Source organism: Perna viridis, chromosome 1 (assembly GCF_037379345.1).
Source record: "Perna viridis isolate PV_CMFRI_1.1 ecotype Kerala chromosome 1, ASM3737934v1, whole genome shotgun sequence".
In the NCBI taxonomy this organism is placed as follows: domain Eukaryota; kingdom Metazoa; phylum Mollusca; class Bivalvia; order Mytilida; family Mytilidae; genus Perna; species Perna viridis.
Genome location: NC_142445.1, coordinates 12577988 through 12603205, shown reverse-complemented (window position 1 = coordinate 12603205; position 25218 = coordinate 12577988). Strand labels below are relative to the sequence as shown.

The window sequence follows — 25218 nt, the reverse complement described above, 5'->3', positions numbered from 1 at the left end:
ATAGTGCCATTGGGTGCCTCCTATTTTGCATTCCCATCTTAATGACTTACAGGATTTTGTTATGCTAAATATGATCTATGTCATTTATCAACCAAGAGCCAACAGTTTGCTGTGCAAATTAAAGCCATTTGATGTTCTTGAAGAAGTTTTATATAGGAGTTTGAAGACAGGTGAAAGAAAGAAAATGTTTAAAATGATAAATATTTCCTACCAAATATTTTACTAAAGAATACAATAATTTCAATTTTCAGCTATTATATCCCTACCTCCATATTTTCATATGATTGACACACTAAATACATTTACACTAATAAGAAATGACTTTTCAACCTCTGCATGACTGTTAGGAGGAACTGTAATGAAGGTCTGTTGGTTGACAGCCTTAGGTCATAAGCCTCTAGTTAATGTGACTTTGTGTATTTTACAATTTCAATAGATAGTTTATCTGTTGAAAAAATTGCCCATAGTCACACCATCTTTGATTTCAACATGAAATTTCAATTAAATTTGAGGAAATTTTGGTGTATGTCTAAATCTTAGATTATTTTATTGTTTTGTTTTATAGATTGTGGTATAATGTAAATTGTATGTAAACTGTGATCTAATTGGGCAATTAGGCTAAAGAAATTTAAAACTGCTGAAAAGGATAAGCACTGAAATTATATTTCAATTTGTCGAATTACTTTCCTTCAGATTTCTTGAAATTAGGTGAAATTGCTTCCTTTATGACAAAATTCAGGTTAAATCTACAGATAATTGTTTTATACTTTAGAAAAAAAAATGGTGCAGCATTTGAAAATCAAAATAAAATTTTAAGTTGACTAAGGTATTAGTTTAAATTAATTGACTAATGTAGATTTGAAGTTGATGATTTATTCTGCAGATTAAAGCTGATCATTTGTATGCATTTTTAGATTACTGCGACACAAATTACTGAAAATAGACTTGGTGAGACACTGGAAAATCTTTCAATTATACTTCTTTTAATTTGAATTTCAAACTTAAAATAAAGATTATAATTGCTTATAACCAAATCTTTGTTTATACACAAATATAGGGTATTAATTAATGTGGTGTACAAATGTAGTTACCATGTGACTTAAGCCTTTTCAATATGTTTTGTTGCTCCCAGTTTACAATTTCCGCTGTTTTCTTTATTCTAAGTTTATAAGAGTACTCCTTGTGGTGATGGTCTAGTTTTGAACTTTACTTAGCTGTACAATTCTTGTTCATTCAAAATATTGATGAATGATTAAGATTCTATAGCTGTTTTTCATGAACTTTTGTTATAAAAGTGTATAATAATTTTTAGTATAGTCTTTCCTTCGACCAATAACTGACTTATCAGGTCCTTTCAAAGTGTATCACATATGCTTGTCTTACTCTAGTAAGCAAGGCAAGATTTAAAAAAAGTGCCTGTGACCACCCATGGGTTACCAAACTTTTGGGTAAAATATAGTTGAACATGCAGAAAAAATTAAACAAAAATATGATCTGGGCTACTTGCTTATCTTTCCTAATCTTTACCCCTGCAGTGAATTTGATGGGTTCCTCGTTCCACTTGTGCAAGTGTAAATTTAGTCAAAATAAATGTTCTTAAAAATCTAGCTTATGCAATACAGAAAAAAGGGTTACTGCTTAAACATTTTGAAATTTTATGTCTTTTAAAATGTACTTTCCAGAGATGTAGCATCCAAATCTTGATTGGTATGGTGGGAGTATTAAACACATAAGTTTGGCCTTGTTTTGATTATTTACTGAGTAAAATACCGTTTTTTTTTATTTTTGACAAGAACATGCCTTACCAAAAAAAATATTGATGAGGTACCAGCCATTCATGTAGTTATGCCCATACTTTGGATTTCTAGGGTCATGCGATATTATATTCTTCTCCATACCAGTAATATTTCCCATGAGTCATGTTGTAACTGTGTATTATAGTAAGGAGAAATAATTGACAGTTCCATCATCATCTGAACATATTTATTTCATAGATAGAAATGATTCATCAAATGTGTCCAGTGAAGTAAATTTCAATATTTCTGATACAAATAATCATATTGTTTTTTCCCTCAGACTGGTCATGTCACCTGATATTTCTGATTGGTCATGCCACCTGATGTTTCTGATTGGTCATGCCACCTGATGTTTCTGATTGGTTATGTGACTTGATGTTTCTGATTGGTCATGCCACCTGATGTTTCTGATTGGTTATGTCACCTTATGTTTCTGATTGGTTATGTGACCTGATGTTTTTGATTGGTTACGTCACCTGATATTTCTGATTGGTCATGCCACCTGATGTTTCTGATTGGTCATGTCACCTTATGTTTCTGATTGGTTATGTCACCTGATCTTTCTGATTGGTCATGTCACCTAATGCTTCTGATTTGTTATGTCAACTGATGTTTCTGACTGATCGTGTCAGCTGACATTTCTGATTGGTCATGTCAGCTTATGTTATTGATTTGTCATGTCACCTAATGTTTCTGATTGGTCATGTCACCTGATATTTCTGATTGGTCATGCCACCTGATGTTTCTGATTGGTTATGTGACTTGATGTTTCTGATTGGTCATGCCACCTGATGTTTTTGATTGGTTATGTCACCTGATATTTCTGATTGGTCATGCCACCTGATGTTTCTGATTGGTCATGTCACCTGATATTTCTGATTGGTCATGCCACCTGATGTTTCTGATTGGTTATGTGACTTGATGTTTCTGATTGGTCATGCAACCTGATGTTTCTGATTGGTCATGCCACCTGATGTTTCTGATTGGTTATGTCACCTGATCTTTCTGATTGGTCATGTCACCTAATGCTTCTGATTTGTTATGTCAACTGATGTTTCTGATTGATTTTGTCAGCTGACGTTTCTTATTGGTCATGTCAGCTGATGTTATTTATTTGTCATGTCACCTAATGTTTCTGACTGGTCATGTCAGCTGATGTTTCTGATTGGTCATGTCAGCTGATTCTACTGATTTGTCAGAAATATCAGGTGACATTACTAATCAATAACATCAGCTGACATGACCAATCAGAAACATCAGGTAACATGACCAATCAATAACGTCAGCTGACTTGACCAATCAGAAACATTCAGATGACAGGTTTTTTTTTTGGCATTTTTCGCATGTGCAGTTTTGAAAATCTTCTCAAAATCCATTGCACAGAATTCAATGAAAGTTGGCATGTATGTTCCTTAGAGTATCCCACACAAAATGACAGTTGGGATTTTTTTATTCGTGAAAAGATATGGCTGCTGTTACTTAAAGTAGAACATAGGGGTCAGATGGCAGTTTTTTGCGAATAACTCAAAAACTGTTGCCTTTAGCAAATTTCTGGCATAGGGTAATATTGTTAAGCATCATGAGCAGGACCTATGCCGAAATTTTCAAACCATTCATTGACTGATGTAGTGATGTATGAGTTACGGCCCCTGAAATAGTTTTTTGTTGTTTTTTTTTTCACATGTACATCTTTTAAAATCTAAAACCATATAAGATCATTGAATGAAAATAAGCATAATAGTTCTTTAGTGTATTTTGCTCAAAATGACTGTTGTGATTTTTAATCTGTGAATAGATATGGCTGCCTATACTAAAAATGGGGTGGAAAGACAGGTATTTGAAAATAATTCAAAAATTGTTGTCTTTAGCAAAATTCTGGTTCAGGTCATGAAAATGCTATTAAAGGCATTTCCTGCATTTGACAATTTAGTTGATTTTAACTTAGCCTGTCTCATTCCTCAAGTTTTTCAAATAAGCAAATGGTTAACCAGGTGTGTGATTCAGGCTCTCTTGACCTCTAGTTTATTGGTCATGTCACCTGATATTTCTGATTGGTCATGTCATCTGAATGTTTCTGATTGGTCAAGTCAGCTGATGTTATTGATTGGTCATGTTACTTGATGTTATAGATTGGTCATGTTACCTGATGTTTCTGATTGGTCTTGTCAGCTGATGTTAGTGATTAGTCATGTCACCTGATATTTCTGATTGGTCATGTCACCTGACATTTCTGATTGGTCATTTCACCTGATGTATCTGATTGGTCATGTTACCTGATGTTTCTGATTGGTCATGTTACCTGATGTTTCTGATTGGTCATGTCACCTGATGTTTCTGATTGTTTTTGTCAGCTGATGTTATTGATTGGTTATGTCAGCATTTTTTTCTGATGGTTAGATGTAACTAAGTGTCATTATACTGAAGTCTGATATCTGTTTAAAAGAACAAAATGATGCAAAAATCTTTTTAAGGCTTGTTGAAAGATTTTAGCTACGAGTTTGTATGTTATGTATGACCTTACATTATTATGATAAGTGTCAACATCCAAATAATCCCTTTTTCATTAAAAAACACTATAACAATAAAGTTGAAAACAATAGCACTTTCCGTATATCTGTTACACCCTTCATTTCATGCAATATAAAGCTAGGACATCGTTGCTTCTAGCAGATAATTGAGTTGATAATTTGACTGTCTTTGTGGATATAAACCACTAAAATCCCGAAAAAATCTTCAAAAACAGTTTTAGCCAATTGTTTGCATGATATGAGAGACGCTGACTATCAGCTGACTATTCCTATACTTGGTTATATTTTTGTTTTTGTGCTAACATACATTGTATTTGTAATTCATGATGGACTGAGGGGTTTCTTAACACCCTTGGTTATCATTTGGGGTCCCTCACAGACGGTGTAAAGCATCGAAGCGTTTACTCAGTCCCCGGGCATAGTAATACCTGTGAATGGGGTCAAGTGCATGTAAGACAGATAGGTAAGACAACTTATTGGTGCATGCGAGTCAACTGATGAGAAATCTCCAAGGCCAAAAAAAAAGCTATGTTTCCGATCACTATTTTGAAATTTTGTAGGGTCGGTAGGTACAGATTTATTTTTATTTAAAACTTTTGAAATGAAATAAGTCATTATAGTGACACCAAACTCAGAATACATGGAAAACCAACTATGCAAAGACTAAACAGCTGATAATTTTTTACTTAGTCCACGGCCAAATCTCTTTTGGGATTCGGCGCTTGAGATATTTCTTGGTTTGATGGCGGTGGTCAAAACAAAAGATATCTCAAGTGCCGAATCCCAAAAGGGATTATCCACGATCAAGAGCACACTCAGGTCATGTGTGTTTACAATCGATTCTAAATATAAACAACCAGTATTTCTAACTCTTTGTTTTTCCATCCAGGATAGAAAAAAAAACATCTTTGGCTTTATTTTCTTCTTTTTTTCTGAAGACAATCGGCAGACATTTTAATTATTATTTTTTTCAATATCACAAATAAAATGGAAAAATGCTCATAAAGCAGTCCAGGAGGTAGCTATAGATTCTTCAAATTGCATTTTATTGAGAACACAAGTTGAATATGGTCCATATTTCTTCACATTTTGCTGGAGAAAGAACTTGTGTACCAAGGTTAAATAGGACATTCCTTTTGCATATCTTTTAACAGTTCATATTCCATACACATATGTGTATAACATGTATATGAACTTTTTGACGTTTTGTTGCATAACACATGGCATTGAGGAATTTATTAAGTTTGGGTAGTCCAATTAGCTGCCCATTCCTGTAACATGTAGTTTCAGGGACTCTACATTAAACATATAGAGCTTATGTGCACATAAAAGTACTGTGTACATGTGAGTACATTCCAGAGGAGCTCCAATGATTTTTAGTTTTGCTATATATGTATGTCAGACTGCATGTACTGACAACTCTTAATACGGTTTTTAATTGAACCATTCTTTTTGTTTATGACTTCGTGCAAATAAAGTAAGTTTGTACATGTACATAAAATATAATTTTAATCAACTTCATACTTAAAATTGTACATGTAAATGTTACTCTTTTTTAAGATGTTTACCACGTAAAATCTTTTTTAATACTTAAAGTTTACTTATCATTTTTTGTTAAATTTCCAATTTATAGAAAACCGTCACATTATGACTATGTATGTACATGTTATTGTGTGTAAATTATTAACTGTACAAGTACGACGGATCCGTCAAGTCTACATTTGTTAAATCAAGTATGTATTATACAAATTACAGTACATTAAGTTTATAAGGAAATACTGGTATGGTGCTGACAGTGGTGTCACTGTCGCCGGTGTGCGTGTTGTTATCCATATTCACATCGTTTTCGTGCGATGACTATAGTTATGGTTGATCAATTGTTTTGAAATTTTGATATGATTTTACTAACTACTAAATAAATGCTCTTATTTGATTTTGAGTTTATGGCCCCATACCATTTTAAAATAAAGGCCATCCATGTAACTGGCAGATACCACACTGTAGGTTTCTGTTAATCTAAAAAATAAAACTTAGAGTCCAGAATTTTACCAAGCTAACCTATATAAAGTGAAATGGCCAAATCCTTAACATGACATAGCAAGTTCAACATATCCATGCAAGTACACCGCCAAGGAAGAAGCATTGTAATATGTATGTGACTTGTCTTATGGCAATCCATAGTGGACTTCGTTCCCCATTTAGATGTTTAGTAATACATGTTAATGGGTATTTATAAACATGTGCATAATTCAATTATTGATATCAATAAAGGAAGAAGTTTTCTAGACAATGTATACACGTTCAAGACAAAAGGTATGTGTGTTCAAATTTGCCCCATTACCAGTCTGTGTCCCCACTTGTTTCCATAAAAAAAAAATTGAAAAAAGGTAAAAAACTAAGTTATTTCTGTAGATATAGTAACACAAATGCTGCAATTTGTCAAATAAACAATATTGAATTAAAGTACTTTAGTATTGCCCTGTACATTTTTTTATAAATTAATTTGAGATAAATACTGTAATCTGATTGGTTAAAATAATTTTGTTATATCTCATTGGATAAAAAAAATATTGACACACCCCTATTCAGTTAAATTCAGAGCTACTTTTCTCATGTTTAAAGATAAAAATATGTTTTAAAATTAATTTATAAGAATTGGCAATAATAAAATAAATAAATAAAATAAATAACATAAATTTTCCATGTGCATATTTTGTTTATTGCACTTCACAATACGCACATGGAAAATTTATGTTATTTTATTTATTTATTTTATCATTGCCAATTCTTAAAAAGAATGAAAAAGTCATCTTGCCCAACCTTAAAAAAAAAATTCCAATACAAATGTATAACAAAATATATTAGTTCTGTGAGGAACCAAAATACAAAATAGCATCTCCCTTTCTGAAGGTTTTTTTTTCTATAACCCATGATAATGGCAAAAATACTGAAGCATCAAAGCTGGGCATCAGAATCCTAAGATATAAATGTGAAAACAGAATCGAGACAATCTACATACACAATGTAGACAGCAGAATAAAAAATAACCAGTCAGCACACAAAAAACTAGAGAGTTTGCAATATCCCACTAATGGCAATATTAAATTTAAAAAGAGTTATTTTTATAATCATCTGGATGTGGTTATACTGGTAAATTACACCACACATTTTGGGATCATTGAGCTGAATTTGGTACATATTTTGATAAGACTGTATATAGGGCATTGTACTAATATTGAACTGGTTTAAGGAGGTATACCTAGGGTAAGCAATATAACTCTTGAAATCAGTGATATATTTGTATCATATTCAATTTTACCAAAGCCTATGAAGCTTTCATTTGAAACAGAATGAAATCAATCCAAGTTACTTTAATGCTTACGAATACGAACATTGCAATGATTTGTAAGAGTTGTGTCCCTTACCTCAGGTCTACCTCCTTAAAACATATTAAAGTTTGAGTTCCTTAGCAAACCAATAGATATAACATGTAATGAAAGAGACAGCTGTTGAATGCAAAATATTTCAAATGATGTTTATTTAAAGATTGAAGAATTGTTGGAAAAAGATGTGGAACTTTCACAGTTTTGGAAAGTTCATTATACTTTGAAACAGCTTAATTTAACTACCAAACTCATTAAATTATCCTTAGTTAAATTATATAACACTCTTCCTGCAGTTGGAAGTAATTTTGGTGGCAAATTTAATGCTTTATTTGCATATAAAAAAGTAATTGCTAGAAAACCTGTGGATTCTTTCAGAATGGTGGTGGTCTTGTTAAAACTTAATGGTATGAGTGACATTAAGCATGGTTTGTTTGAACATCCAGATATGGGGGTACATGGTTTATCCTACTTATTCCCTCCCACAGTTTTTGAGCTACAGCTTTGAAATTTTGTAGGATGTTAACACATGTTTTATGTTTGTGTGTATCATGTGCTTTACTGAAACAATTTTAAGCAATATTTTTGAATTGATTTTAAATGATCAGAAAAAACAAGGATTGTCAGGAAACAGTGCAATATTTATTATGGCAATTTGAGTATTATTGTGAGAAGAATTTGCAGATAGTTACTTGTGCATTCTCATTTTTATGCTAAGCAGTTTTACACATTAACCTTTTATCTTTCCCATAAACAAAATTGACTGTTGGTCATAAATTTTGGCAGGGAGAATTTCTGAGATGTTATGGGGATAATTTATTGGTCTAGCATATATGTTACCTCTCTTAATCTCAGTTTGATCTTTGCCCTGTCTACCTTGTTTATGAATAGAAATCTATTGTCATGAAAATTGAAGACAAACTTATATTTGTCAAACTGTTTTACAACAAAGTTGACTTAAAAAAAACTTAATTGTCATGAAACAACACTAAGACATCCTTAACAGGCCTCTTACTATAACTTATATAATAATATTAGATTTTTTCATTCTTATATCCCTGTAAGTTTTATTTATATATTTGTATCATGCTGTCAATGTCTTAGTCATCACTAGACATTTTGTTTACTGACAATAACTTGAGTATGAGATCTCTATGATAATGTATCAAAAGTTCCCACACCAAAATAGGAAGGCTGGGATTTATTTTGGGGGTTGTGACTTGAACCATTTGGGAATAAGGGCCCAAAAAAGCATTTCCCCCGTTTCCAGACAATAACTTGAATAGGTGAATGGATCTCTATGAAAGAGTACCAGAAAGTGCCACACCACAAAAGGGAGTCTGGCTGACTGGGATTGATTTTGGGGGTTGCTACTTGAATTTTTTTTTAATTAGAGGTTAAAAAAGGACCAGAAACAAGCACTTTCTTATTGTCTGGACAATAACTTGACTATTAGTGACCAGATGTGATGTATGTTTTTGTATATAACTTTAATTCAGAGCTGTTTAACTGGAATGATGTGTTCATACTAGCTGAAACTGGTCAGGGTTTGACATCTGCGTGTGTATCAATCTGAGCCCAGTGAAGCATTTTATTTTATGTTTTCTTCAAGGAAAATATGGAATATCTCTGTTTATTTACCTTTTTAGCACAACAGGTCATAGGTCATATGAGCAATTGCCATCATTTGGTGTCTATCATCATCAGTATCATTGTTGTCAACTTTAAATATTTTTTTTTCAAAAAGCTTCTCCTGAAATACTACCTGTCAATATTAAAAGAAGTGTAACTGTTTGTTCAGATACCCTGCACACAATTATTACTTGGATTTTTGATCTTGGAAAAAAAGACATGCCATTCTTAAAGATAGAACATATGTGTCAGACAGCAGTTTTTCACATATATCTTCAAAACTGTTCTCACTAGGTAAAAGTGTTCAGCATGATGAGATCAATGATGAGATCAATATGTTTTCATGAAAAACTGTTGACCCATGTTGGAGGAATTGCCCTTTTTGTATGTTTATTTCACTACTGATGATGTTCTAAATTGAGAAATTTACTCAAAAACAAATTAAGTGGAAGTCGGTACAAATGTTCCTAAGGGTATCCTGCACAAAATGACTGTTGGAATTTTGATCTGTGAAAAAAACAAAAAAACATTGCCACAGTTACTAAAAATAGACCAAATAGGCCAGACAGCTTTTTTCCCCCTTATATCTGTGTAAAGAATGATAAGATCTATTAAGAATAATTTTAATGTTATTGTTATACCATGCCACAGACAGGGTGACTCCTACATAACCCCCCCCCCCCCCCAAACAAAAAAAACAAAAAAAAATAAAAAAGATATATAGAAATAACCCTTTCCGTCAGTCTGTCTGTCTGTCCACATTTTTTGTAAGTGCAACTCATCCTAAACCACCCAAGGGATTTTGATCAAACATTGAAGGATGGTTGGGCATCATATGTAGATGTGAATGAAGGATCCTAAAGAGAGGCATTTTATATGTTAAAACCTTGTAAGGGCAACTCCTCCTAATCAATTCAAAGGATTTGAATGAAACTTTTTATGAAAGCTTAGCATCATTTGTAGATGTGCATGAAGGAATAAAGTTACTGATTGGGGACTTTAAAGGGAGATGATCCAAATCCAGGTTTTACATGTTAAAACCTTGTAAGCACAACTCCCCCAACACTGCTCCAGAGATTTTGATGAAACTTTATTGAAAGGTTGGGCATCATTTGTAGATGTGCATGAAGGAATTACTGTGGGGGACTGTAAAGGGAGAAATATGAACTCACTGGTTATACATTTAACTGCATTTGCAGCAGGGAGTATTCTCTACATGAGCTTGCTCACAGCATTTCTAGTAGATATTACCCTGCATACTAGTTATTGTTGGTATTACCGTGTGTAACAGTTATTATTGGTATTTTCTCTGTATGCCAGTTATAGTTTGTATTGCTTTGTGACCAGTTATTTTTTCGGTACTGTTGGTGTGACACTGTTTACCAGTTGTGGCCATCATCATAAATTTGTAATTTGCAATGTCATAGGTGGCTTTTTTTAAATGCAATCACGGTGTCAGAAAGGATGTTTACTTTCTGCAGGTTACCGTGCTGAAGGTCACATATTCATTAATTTCATAATGTTAGAGTTTCAAATGATAATGGAAATAATTCTTGTAAGCCATGTTGTATTGTTATATTAATATCAGTATCATTTTACCCCTTAGTATCACTCATATTAAAATAATCTCAATAATATTGCAAATCTATGGTAAAATATCAATATAATATTGCTTACAAAAAATATTTATTCATTTTAAAATAATGTATGTATATTTATTTAACATAGCTCAAGGGCATTTCAGCATTCTAGACTGACAGCATTATTAGCAAACATTGGAATGGAATTTGTTGCCTCACACCATAGGAACAATTTACTAATTTAAATGGAAAAATTTCTGATTCTGTTCTATTTCAGGTATCCACAGTAGTCTGCTGAATGGTAAGTCTTGATTAATGAACAACCTTTTTGTTTTTAACACTGGTGGTTATAAGTTTCAGTATATTATATACAATGTTATGATAAAAAAATTAATGGATATGGTGAATATGTCAAGGAGATCACAACCCCACCAAGATCAAAAATGTCAGCTAAAGGCCACCCAACGGTCTTCAGTGAACAATGAGGAATGTGGCTAGCTTAAAGTAATTTTGTGTGATCACAAACCTCACCCATATAAAACTGGCCACCACGGAAAAAATATTTCACAATTAAACATACTTAAAAACAGTTCAAAATGATCCAGGTCACTTGTTAAAACTTATCACATGTTACACAAATGCATCAACAAAGAACTACTAGCAGTAACCTAAATACAAAACAACAAATACTTTCAGAGTTCACGAAAATGTCTTCAACAAGTGTAAACTCACTTCTAAGTAAGTTCTGAAAGTCCCTGACAACAAAAGTATTCCATGGTAACAGAACATTACTTCAAAACCTAACTAAAAAGTAATATAACGACACAAAAACACGTCATTGACCAAGATCTTTTGACTTGAGTGTGGAATCTGAGGTGGGGTTAAACTAGTTTTATATGGCATTATCCATCTCCCTTTAATGTAAGGTCAAAAATGAACTGAAACAATAAACAAACGTGCAACAAAATTCACTCAATGTTATATCAAATTCCCTCAATGGAATACCTCAAAATACACCATATAGACAAATTTGGCTATCCACTTAAAGAACGCTTGCAGTTATTCAAAGCTGGCTAAGAACATATTAAAAAATGACAATATCATTCAAACTTCCATTATTAGAAATAATCAGTCACTACAATTCCAGTGGACTGAATTTTGAGTTGTAACATCAAGCACTAAATAGGCAAGATTTGATGTAGTACAATGTTTAAAAAATGGCATTATTTTTATTAGTAACTTAAACTCTTGTCATTGTCTTGGTTTGTCTATAATGTGTTTAGAGTAAGCATATATTGTGTATTTGTGGGGAAGTGGAAATCAGTCAAAACAGTTCCTAACACTAAAACACAGCAGTTTTTGGCTACTTTCTTATTACTTATAAAAATCTGACATGCAGGAATTTCTCCAAAATGGTAATTTTCTGCATTACTTTCCATATTTTATTTAAAAGTTATGACGCCAAAATTTGTAATTTGCTTACTATACATTTTAGCACAGTCCTATCTCCTCTTAAGTTCTGTGTTCTGGTTGTTTTTGCATGACAGTATTGTCACATCACAAAGAATGTTCTAATAAGATATTGTAACACTTTATGCTAGTTTATGACTCTGACCGTAATGGAACTGAGCAGGACATCATTGTAACAAAACAAGATTACAGTGAGATGCTTTATTGAGATGATTAACAGTGTTCAATATCCAACAGTTAAATCACAGTTAATACAATACTGGCTTTTATAAAGTTTAATACAGCAGATTGTGTAGGGTGCGTTCAGAATTCTAGCATTGTCACCATAGATATTGTACCTTAAGGCTGAATTGCGAACTCTCTCTATGATATAGAGATATGAATGCTATAAATAATTATCTTCTTGCAAAAATTTATTGTAATTGTTGAAGCGTAAACACACAACAATGGATATGTTATTAATTCTATATTTATTTCCTGTATCTCATCTGATATGTACAAAATGAAATGAATTGTCTTCAACTGTATCAGGAAGTATATGGTATTGATTTATAAACTTCTGTCTATTATGTTATTGAAAAATTTCAAAATTCACAGACATGTTTAGTCAATCTTTTTCTCCATGGATAATGTTGTTAGGTAATGAGAAGAAAATCACCTTTTTTTGAGTTTTCGTTGATTTTTAATGGAGAATTTCACATGGAACCGTTACATCTAAAACACAGATTATTCTTAATGAAAAATTAAATTTCGTGTGCTCAGCCATATAAAATTACTAGTATTATAGATGTCAACTTTCCATGTGAAACAGAGAGAAAATTTAAACATGTTGCGAAATTACTTAAATTTGAATTCTAAATCAATAGCATGTTTCAGGAAAACATCCTTGCAGGTTATAAAATGTTAAGCATGTTAAATAGAATGTGTTTAATACTTCCATGGGGATGTGAAATCACCACGTAAAACCTAATGGCCATAGCAATTAAACTTCCATTGTGTTTCCTGGCTAAATATATCTGTAATTAAATGGAATCAGAACATTTATATTTTGATGCAGGTTCTAAATCTCTTTAATCACAAATCAGATTGTGACGAAGTCACTCATTTTAATGTGTAAAGTCATGCGAAAACTTCATTTTTACTTTAAAAGAAAACCACTTTAATTAGAATTAATTTGTGTAAATTTGTATAAAAATCACTGATTCTAGTTTGTGTTCAAAACTTACAATTTTATCCAAGTTTTCAAGTTTTATATCAGATTAAATGTATGTTTTAAACTTTCTGCAGTGATACAATGTTTGTAAAAACAAGCAAGACGATGAATCTTGAATGACAAAAGTTAAAAGATCTATTTACATTTAGTGTATTTATTATTCCTCAAGCAGTTTCGTTCTGATTTTGTATTAAGTATTTTTTATTGGCAACCAAAGTAGGGAAAACTAGATGTGTTTTGAAACGATTTCATGTGATGAAACAATCTGTATTTAGATTTTAAACCACAGAACTGGAACTCTGTAACCATCATTGTTAATGAAGATTTATTTATTCCTAGCTTTTGTAAAAAAATTTGACAGACCAAATTAATTGCCAGACAGGTAGTCCTTGACCTTGACTCAAGGGCAAAAGGACACCAGTGTAGCAGTATTTCCATACAAGACAATCAGTCTAATATTGAGAGGTGTCAGAAAATTCTGTCCATTTGAATTAGAATGTACTTCTATTACTGTCACTATAATTAAAAGAAATGATTTGGATTCAGATTGCCTTCATTGTGCTCATTTCTCTTGATTCTGTGAACGTGTGTATTGTTATAATTTTCCTTTTACATGTTAAAGCAAAAAATATGCCATAAAAAATTTCTATGAATGACCAAAAAATTATTTTTCTCTATTTTCAGCCCTAAGAAACCCTCTTTCTTTACATACAACATATGTACCCTACACTTACACATATGTACCAACTTGTTTTATGTTAGATTGTTAGTACTAAGCATGATAGTAATGCCCTAAGTAGTTAGTTCTTAAGACAAACAGACTACACTCTTCTCCCTTCCCACCAACCTCTGAAAGATTTTATATACAATTTGCTGTATTTTGATGTTTATTCAATTAACCTTATAGAGTTCAATTATAGTTTTAAAAAGCTCAAAGTTATATTGGAAGTGAAAATTTGAATTTGTCTTTTTATATGTCTTGAAAACAGAAATAGAAGATGTTTTTAAGCTTTATGTTACTATAGTAATCTATAACAGGATTAAAATATACCTTTAACTGTCACCGGGTTACTTATGTATCTTTCAAAACCCACTTTTTAATATGGCACTAACTCTTTGGTCTTTAATTTTAACATAGAAAACTTGTTCAAGATTAGCTGCCTTTAAAGTGGATTTGACAGTAATTTTAATAGAAATCGTCTATATATAATAAATTGAGGAAATTGGAAAGGAAATAATTTCTTTGCTTTAAAAGGTAAAAGATATTGTTGACATGAGATTAATAACTTTGGGTTGAAATGTTCTGACGGGAAGCTGAACATAGCGGGTGTAAGACTTCATACTAAACATCACAATTAAGCAGCAATTCAAAAAAAATTTTCCTGAGCTGAATTTAGAGTTTGAGATTTATCATTTTATATGGATTTTTTTCATTTGTCAGGAAAAAGACAATATCCATAAGATTAACAGTATTCAGTAAGAAAGGTACTTATGAAGATTGAAAAATACTTAGGCAGAATTTTCTGTACAATTCTGAAAAAAAATTAAATGTTACAATATTATGTTATTGTATTATATAAAGAAAAATTGTCTCATTGTATTATGCTATAGTATGTATTAAATATTTCAAGTAATTTACTGCATAACCTGTCTATACCAAACAATTGCTTCTATTAGGGAGGTGTTTTGACTAAACAGGTCAAATTGAAAAAAAAAATTTTTGTAGGCCTTGACAGGTGTTTTGTCAAGACTGGTTTAAAGGGTTTAGCTTATAATACTGATTGTGCTTGAAGTACATGATGAAACAAATAATATCAATTTGATTTATGACAAAGAGAAAGTTTTTTTTATAATACATTATAGAATATGAAAAAAAATCTTATAGAAAATGCTCCTCTAGGCTGAAAGACTTGTATAGGAAACGTTTCAGTAAACAAAAAACAAAAATAACATAAAACATTATTAGCAGTGTAATAAATAATGTTAGACTTGAGTTACTTCAGTCTTAACTGTGCTATAGGCCATCCCATTTTGTTTGGCAGAATGTTGATTCCGTATCGATACGAAATTACAAACAAAAAGATTGGTAAATGTATCACGGAACTGTTGACTCATTATACAGTAAAGAATAAAATTAATTGCACTGTTAAGGAGAACTAAAAGATCCATAATATCCCCTAATTTAGAATATACAGTTACAAAGAAGTTTGGATTCAAGCCACTTATTCCTGCTAAAATCCCTTGAGGGAATTCAGTGATGACGAAGAAAAGAACTACAGTGACAAGCATCATCGTCGTCCTGTTGTGCTCAGCAGATGTTTCTTCGTTGTGTCTTCCTGCATGTTGCAACAATCTCTGTCGCCTCTTACTGGCTTCATGCATTGTCATAATTAAACATCCACTCAGAATTGTCAGTAAAACACATGGAGCTATTTTAATAATGACTCCATATATCCAGAACGTAATGGATTTATAGAGTTCATGTTTTTTGGCAAAATCACTAAAATCTATCCAGTAGAAGGATGTATTGCTTTGTATTTCCGTTACTTTGTACATGAAATAATTGGGTATACACAATAAGATAGTTGCTCCTACTACAATTAAAATGGTCAATTTTGCTCTTTCTAAACTGCATAGGTGACTTGCCACTACATGGTGGCAAACAAATATGTACCGGAAAACTGCCAATGAGACTGTCAGCCACATTGCCATGTTATGGCAAGTAATAACCACATGATTATTTACAACTACAAAATACATCCATCCTTTAGAATGTCCATATGTATCAATGGGTATTGTAAACACATATAAATACAGGGCATACACCAGGTACACAGACATTGTCATAACATCCGCTAATGCCAACGCTGTCAAAATCAGATTTGTAGGCGTGATCATGTGTTTCCTTGTCAAAACGATTATATTCAAAATGTTTGCCACCAGTCCAAAGATGCAGATGGAGCTGCAGATGTACCCATGATACTTGGAATACTGCTCACTGAATATTGTAAATTCATTGTGGTTCATTGGGTTTTGTTGGCTTAAGTTATTTCCAGAACTATTCAAACTCTCCATTTTGTGCTATACAAAGTTTTGCACATAAGATAAACAAATTTAAATGATTTTTGATTGTCAATAAGAGAAATAGTCAGGTTGTCACTTGCTAAATCACAGTTATGATGATTACAAATGCGACATATAAAAAAATAAATTAATTTCTGTCAACAGTTTATGATTAATGTACAGTCAACAACAACAAAGAGATAAAAACAAATGGTCAGGGAAAATTTCTTGCTTAGAATGGAATCCATTCATTCTTGCCATAACTCTCAGAATACAGTTATAAGTATGAGACATCCGATTGGACTATCGTATGCTGAATGACAAGTCAATTTTCACAATTGTGGTTGCTTTCACTTAGTCTCCTTGGTGCTTGTAATCTGAAATGAATAAAAAGAAAGTTTTATAGGTTATTGATGACGAAGGGAAAGAGTTATTAGAGACGTCTTGCTTGACATAATGCATATTAATGCACTTCTAATTTATTTGCAATTCTGTGTGTCTGATTTAGTTTGTAACTTCTTTGAAGGGATAAGTAAAATCCTTCCATAATCAATTCTGATTTTCACAAGTTTATTTCTGTTGGGATTTGTATTGTATTTCAATTGTATATAAAGAATTTTATCAACTTCTGTGCAGAAAAATAATTGAATTGTCTGATATTCTTATTAAGAAAAATTGTGCTGCATTAATGGTGTAAAATAAAACCAAAGTTGGGACATTTGTTGAAATTGTACAATTATATTATTTTGTTCTAGCAATTGATGATTTTTTAGTCCACTTTAAGATGTTTCGTAGATGTGAAGCAATACTTTACTTTAGTTAAGGCACCTTGAAAATTTTGTTTTTATGCTTGATAACGGTGTCCTTATAAATAATATGAATGTATTTAACACCTTGCCTTGTCTGAGGATTTTCTGAATCTTTATGGAAAGAAAGCCTGAAGAAGATATGAAAAGCACTAAAAATTTATGAATTCAATCTTTTTGTGGGAATGTGATAAAATAATTACAAAATTTAGGACAGATATTAGGCTAATTATCCAGTTTCTCATAAGGTAATTTCATTGAAATTGGACCTAAATGCAGGAACTATATATGAGAAACTAGTATTATGACACTGCCAATGGTAAAGTTTTATGACACTGCCAATGGTAAAGTTTTATGACACTGTCAATGGTAAAGTTATTCATGGTGTAGAAAAACCAACCAAACAAATGATGCTTTTTCAGTCAATATATGCTGTATTTTCACAAAACAATAATTATTTCTGTATACAGACCACCACTTTTGTGAAAATCATACATTTCTCTCCCACTAAAACCAAATCATAAACCAAGCAAAATATAAATTTTATCTAAAAAGAGCAACAACCAAATGAAAAACTAAGACTGGTTATGTGGTCAGAGACTGTTTCTGAACAAGAAATAAAATTGAATTAGCTGGGTTTTTGACATGCATGAATCACTCCAGTTCGATTTTTATTAAAGACTGCTACTTAAATCTATTAACATTAACAAATACAACTCATTCCAAATATAGAAAAGTTTGATGTTATCCTTCTATGTTTAAATTGAGTGATAGACTTGTTGTAGGAAGATGATCTGTTAGTGGTACTGCCATGCTAGATTTCACTTTCTAAAACTAGTTATATTAGTTCACTGTAAGTAAGTTTTGGTGTTAGTGTATAGATACTTATAGATATGTAATATCACAGAAGTCTATTAGACTTGTATGTTAATCTTTTTCTTGGAAAAGGAGAATTTAAGATTAAAAGTACATGTATAGAAGTGTTTTAGTTATTTAGTTTTTTTACTTCCTTGTGTTTTAAGTTATCAATTTTTTTCAATATTTTTTTTATTGTTTAACCTATTGGAATATCCATGTAGAGTTATCAGATGTAACTCTTCTCTATTCTACTCATTAATGAGTGGTGTAAACTGTTTCTCCACTCAAGAGTGTAAAATCTTTATTTTACCACAGAGAGTAAAGAAATAGTTTGAATCAAGAATTGGTTGAAAGAGAATAACTTTCTCCCATGAAATCTGTAGGAAGATTGGAAAATGTAAGGAAGTGGAAAACCTCTTCAAGAAACATAATCACCATCCTGTCACATGCATTTTTAATAATTCACTTAGAATGGGAGAATGGAAAAAAAAAAGATTTTCTCCCATTCTAAGCCCATGATTAAAAATGCATGTGACTATTTTTACATCAACGTGTTCAACATGCTGCAGTAGTATCATGCTGCGAGCTGCAAAGCTCTTTATTTCTAAAAATTAATCGTTTTCTCTCTGTCTCCTATCTATGTTTTTATTCTTTAGCATTATATTTTTACTTCAGAAATTCAGTACATAAATAGCTTACTTTTTTTTTTTATTAAGATATGACTTATTAATGGCTCATTACTACATTAATATTTTGTAGATAATTTCAATTCTTACCACAGGAATGACAGTTATCCATTGGACCAGATTACTAACACCATCAATATGCCTTACTCACTTTAAAAAAAAATATAATGGTTTTCTAAAGCACCAGGAGGATGAACCTGTCAACTAGAAACTACTTTGTTGTCAAAAGGTTTCTTTAAATTGGTATTTTGTAGCCCTATTTCATATCAATCTTATAAATAACTACAGTTACTCTTTGTATTTGTCAGTACATAGTGTTTAACTGAGGAAGTCTTCAAGGCTATGTGCTATTTTTGTTATTTAAAGTATTGTTTCTGTATTCTGTAATAGAACCAGGCAGGGCATCAGTCCAAATTGTTTACATGTTTACATGTTTACATGGATGAAATGAATCGAAAGATGAACTACCCAAACTTTGCTTTTGAATTCATGTGCAATTTTATAACCAACATCTTTCCCTTTTGTGTAAAATCCTTTCTAAGGATGCAATTAAACCCACTGTAAGATATGTACTAATTTGAACTTTTCATTAAATGTGCCAGATTCTTAGAGTTTGACTAATCATCTTTAAAGGTTATTGTTCTAGAATCATTTCTAGGATCTTGGTTTTAAGGATTTAATTATTAGAGAAGTTGCAAGAATTTGTTGTCTTTTCCAAACATCTAATTAGCTGCCAATCTTAAATATTCATTATCTTTCTATAGTAAACTTCATAGTCACTGAATCCTTAGCTTGAGTACCACCCTATTTTATTGCATTGAGGCCAATATTAACTGAATTCCTTTCAGACAGGAGATTTTTTTTTTCAGTGTCAATATGTGTTCAGTTTAAAAATGTTTAGAATATATTGGAACTGATAACTGACATAAAAAAAGTCTGGTTTATACAGGTGTTCAGTTTAACAAGGTTCAAAATATATTTAAATTGATATAATATGAATTTCAATAGTGTCTGGTTTAGACTGGGTTATTCAGGGTATGATTAAGACAGGTTTTGCTGTATGGTTTCCATTTCAAAATGTAAGATAGGCCTGGTAATGATATGGAAGCAAGCTTTTGTCAAATACTAGTACATACCGGTAGGTTATTTGTTCTAAATGAAAGGCATGATATACCTGCCAGTGAATTTAAACTAGAAACAATCATCTGTTAAACATGTCCTTGTTTGATTTCAGTGTTGTCATAAAAGCACTTTATATCTGTACTTGATAAGTGAATTTTTCTGTTTGTTCAGATTTGGCTAAGTGTTGTCTCGACATATTGACTTATATTTCAATCCTCAATCCAGAAAGGTTGCTGTTCTAGCAACATCTTCTTTAAATTAACAATTAAAGAATTAAATTTGAATTTATGGAAGTTTTTCTACAACAATTCCTTTCAATCTTAATTTTTCTGGCAGTCTTAAATGAATCACTCATTCTGGACAATTTTCCAATTTTTAATTGAAAAACAAATTTGCAAGATTTGTAAACATTTCTCTGTTGGTCTATAGTTTGTTTTCAGTGAGTGGGTGCATTGTTAAGTCAAAACAAATAAATTAAAAAGAAACCTGTAATTGGTCAAACAGAATCAGACAGTAACAGGACATCTTAATTTAAACATTATGTAGAAATGAAAAAAATGTCATGTTGAATGTTGTTTACAAAGATTGATTTCTAAATACATTGCGTAGAGATTTTGGAATTAGATTTGTCATAGTAGAAAAAACCACAATAGACAAAAATGTAAGGTCAAATATATGGTAAATTTCATTAATGTCTTTGAAAAAGACAAACAAGCCTCACAGGTAGAACTGAAATAGATACCGTGAAAACTTGGGATGTTTTTACTATTATGAATTTATTCACTGAACCGGAAAAGTAATGTGTTGAAATTACTAGTAAAAATAAAAAAAAAAAACAAAACGCTCGTTAGTTATCTCAAATTTTGTTGAATGTTAAGAAAGAATGTGAACAGTAATGTGACTATAGTGTGTATGGGTTACCATTAAAACAGCTCATAATTAGAAAAAAAACCTTACCTGAAATTTCATGAAAGATTACTTCATAAAAGTACATAACTAAAAAACATGGAAGATTTCATCATTAAAGCATTTGCTGAGCTTGCACATGAATTAGTGGGATTTTATACACATTTGTATGCAGTAAATGACTTGTAAAAAAGCTGAAAATAATCTTACGTCTCGTGTAAAAATGGGAAAAGCTGTTGACTTAATGATGCAAATACAATGTAATGTCCTCCCTTATTTTTTCGCAACAATGCATTAATAGGGCATGGTTTAATGAGATTAGGAGAAGAAAACACAAAATTATGTATGCACATTTTGTATGCATTTATGTAGGAGCAAATGGGTTTTGTTTTGTTCCAATTCTGCAAACGGTTTATCATGTTGAGTGGAAACTTGTTTTTCTTTCTGATAAAAGCTGAAAAAATGATTTGGCAATGGAAATGTGTTTAAACATTAATGGGAAGAGGGTACAATAATAATGGTTTTGCTGGAGAATTTTGATAGGAGTGTTAGTAAAGAAATGAGACTTAGAATTTAGAATTGTTCATGAGAAGATTAAACTTATTTTATTTTACTTGAATGCTGTACCTTCAGAGAGCATTTTCGTCTGTGCTATCATAGAAAATTCTTATTAATGACATATTTGTGAGAATTTTATGATCATGTTGTAAAAATATAAATACATCAATATGTATAGGATTGTAATGATCATGTTCTATTTATAGCCATTTTATATTTATTGCTAGACACAGTGTTTCTGTGGTATACTGGACAATTGACACTGTTTCCTTTATTGGTCCATTGGGCATTATCACACAGTGAAAATTGAATTCAATGAAGAACAACTTCAGTTGTAATTTAACATAGAACCAGTTTTCCCAGCCAGATTAATTAGTTTGGATATTCCATTTGTTCGTCCCTGAACATAAACAGAGCACAACATAGTACTTTATATTAAACTACATAGAATGTAGTTTCCTTCAATCCATGAATTTGATTGTTGCTCCTTAAATTAACTTTTCTGCAATGATCGTTGCATGATTGAATAAAACTATGAACGTAATTAATATTGGGACAATAAATTATTGTCGAAATTTAAGCTAAGCACTTATTTTCAATTGATCTCTGGCAGCCAAAATCATGTATCTGTATTCATTCCACAAACTACTGATTTATAGTATTAGATTGCTGTTGTTAAAGAATAGTTTTTGTACTGAATGAATTTGGGGAATGAAAACAGTGTTACATGTCATATTAAGTGAAAGTCTATTGCACAGCAGTCGAACATTTAATTACATTGCCTCAGAAGAAATTACTTAGAAATCTTTGTATAGTTAGAGGTAAAATTGTTTTAACCCTTTATCAAGTAGAGATATGAATAAAATGACACATTTTTGCTAAGTCTCAGTTCGATTATCTTATTTTTGCAAAGAGTCAGTATGGTTGTCTTTTTTTTGCTAAGACTGAGTACGATTATCTTATTTTTGCTACGAGTGAGTATGATTATCTTATTTATTGCTTTGAGTTGATTTTGTCTAAAACTAAACTATGTATAGACTAAAGATTTTGTTGTTATAGGCAAATATATAGTATACAGAGGTCTACATCAATGGAAAATGAATATAGGCTAGAAACCACTAATTCCACTTCCCATAGGTGTCAATGCAAAACTTGCAGTGCAGCACTGGTCACCAGAAGTGAAGGGCCTAGAAATAGCATGGAAAATCCCAATGTTTTCACAAAATAAGGGTATATTTAGAAATCAATATGGAGATAAGGATTAACAGTGCAAGAAGAAAAATGCACTTATAAAATGTACAGAAATGTTTTTCCTTTCAGAAACAGTTTTAATTTTTTAAATTTTTTAAAAAATTTTAAATATGAACTTTTCCACGGTGCTATGAGGAACAGGAGATAATTTCTGCATAGTACTATTTTTGCTTATGTTCCAAATGCTCATTGGTTGAATTGGGGGTGTGCAACCTATGTGACTGATTTTACTAGATACAGAACATGATTATGTATAAGACAGCTTTGCTGCTTTCCCTCAAATACAGTTACATAGTTGTGAATACATGTACTGTAGACAGTTATAAATATATGTACTGAGGAGAAGGAATGATACATAATGCAAGATATCTTTTCCATTTTGATTTATTCAAGTATGCAATAAATCTTGTCCAGACTAAAACTGTGTAAGACAACATAACCCTGAACAAACTGGACAAATGTCTAATATCAAAAATAATTTGGACAGGCAATAGTTCTTGATCAAAATCTTGTTGAATATAATCAGATATTTAATCCTATCAAAATGAAACATGTATGTAATACTTCTGCCTTTCTAAGCAGCTACTGCCAATTACAGGATTACCAAATTTTATTGTTGCATAATTTGGTAAAATTTGCTATATCTTGTATTAGGAATTTGAATATTTAATCCTGAAATCCATTATTAAGTATTGCTGATGGAATTTTCCAGTCTCTATTTAGCATTATCTTTGTATCTTGCATCTATTGGAGCATTTGGAAGTTTATCATCTGTACATTCTAAAGCATTGCATTTAGAGATTTAAAATGCTTCTGTTTGTTTTTAAGATGAAAAAGACAGTTCATTTGTATGAGTCATTATAGAACATAATTTTTAGATGAATTGATAGTAGTAAATGCTCTTATAATGCTTCTTGATCAGCATTACGGGAAAGCAATTTGGTTACAACAGGGTTTCTATTCTAATGAGATTTCTGCCTTATCTTTGATAACAATAATCATTGTGATGTAGTATGGGAAAAGTTGGAATCATTTTGATTTAAAGAAGTACATGTATTTAGTTGTTCTTGTAACCAGTATTACTGTCTAGGCTTCAAAGAGGATTAACATCAATGTTATATAAAATATTTTTCAAAGTTATACTATGTGAGATGTTTCAGTCAATATTTTTTTGCAATTATGGCAAAATGTAGAAAATGAAGGCAAAAATATATATGAAAAATTTCAGCCAAATGGAACCAAAGAAACTTATGATAACTCTGACCCTACAAACAGTATTACCAGAATACAGGTACAGCCAACATTCTGGAGACTTCAGCCAAGTAGGTCATTACATGTCTGGAGACTTCAGCCAAGTAGGTCATTACATGTCTTGTTATATCATAAGTTTGTCAACTTTAGTAGTGGTCAGTGAACTTTGAGTATGGCTATAGACCCTTTTGTGCTAATGTTGGGGTAGTCGATGAGCATGCGTAGAGCTTGCTCAATATACGTTTCTGCGAGGAAAATTATTTTGTTCTACCCAAGCCCTACCTTGCAGAAAGAAAAAATCAAAGGAACCAAGGTTACAGCGGTAATCAAAAGAATGTAATCCAGGGACAAAGACCAGACATGGAAAACAGACATACACAACAAAGAACATAAAGTAACTAAAATCATACATACAAAGTAACAAAAGTAAATGAGCAACTTGGACTCCACTAAAAACTGGGAGCATGGACCAGGTGCACCGGTAGGGTAAGTGTCCTCTGCTTTTCTAGAAACACCCGCTGAGTTGCTCATAAAAAGTCAAGTCCGGGGTAGACAAACGAGGAAAGGAAAACTATGACCCGTTGAATAAATCAGTTTTCATGGTGCTGATGGATACACCATAACGATCCACAAGTTCATGATAACGGCCATAAAACTTCTGTAGTGATGACTTCAATCTTGTAGCAACATAACTCTGTTCCAGAAGCCTATATGTTAGAGTTCTAGCGCGATACAAAAAGTCTGCGTAGTTTCGGCAAGCTCTGGCATAACGTATGAGTTGTTATATGAACACTCCATACGCAGGAGCTGAAGGGATGTTGCCACAGATGAAAGGAAAGTTGACAATTCTGAATGAAAAGTCATCACGTTTGTCGTAAAGTTTGGTCAATAGTTTTCCTTTACCATCGATTTTTTACAGAAGTGTATATTGAGCATGCTCACTAACTTACCACAAAAGGGTCTATTCTCACCAGTGACATAAATTAATTATAAGAATGGGTTTCTGATAAAATTTCCCTACATAGAACAATACTATTATTAATTTCAAAGATCGAATTGAAAGTTAAACAATACTAACTGGTGAAATGAATTTAAGTGGTTTTTTTTCTTTGATT

General features: G+C 31.7%; 2 protein-coding genes and 1 long non-coding RNA gene across 15 annotated transcripts in view; 2 read left to right on the top strand and 1 right to left on the bottom strand.

Annotated features, from left to right (window-relative positions):
* Window positions 1-25218, top strand: part of LOC148627294 (protein MON2 homolog) — a 263342-nt gene that overhangs the window by 64870 nt on the left and 173254 nt on the right. The gene's annotated exons all lie outside the window — the stretch shown is intronic.
* LOC148627296 (uncharacterized) overlaps window positions 1-25218 on the top strand; it is a 147295-nt gene that overhangs the window by 22059 nt on the left and 100018 nt on the right. Inside the window, exon 4 of the long non-coding RNA XR_015920177.1 lies at window positions 11197-11220. This is a non-coding gene — a long non-coding RNA (uncharacterized LOC148627296). The remainder of the gene's footprint in view (window positions 1-11196; window positions 11221-25218) is intronic.
* Window positions 12576-25218, bottom strand: part of LOC148627297 (G protein-coupled receptor dmsr-1-like) — a 102746-nt gene continuing 90103 nt past the window's right edge. For 8 of the 9 annotated variants that reach the window (XM_088571137.1, XM_088571131.1, XM_088571154.1 and 5 more), the window contains one exon: window positions 12576-17042. In XM_088571137.1, the coding sequence (XP_088427263.1) occupies window positions 15586-16677 (1092 nt within the window). In that variant the 5' untranslated portion in view covers window positions 16678-17042 and the 3' untranslated portion in view covers window positions 12576-15585. Of the gene's footprint in view, window positions 17043-17091; window positions 17603-25218 lie in introns of those variants that run through there. The other variant, XM_088571181.1, reaches the window with a different exon arrangement.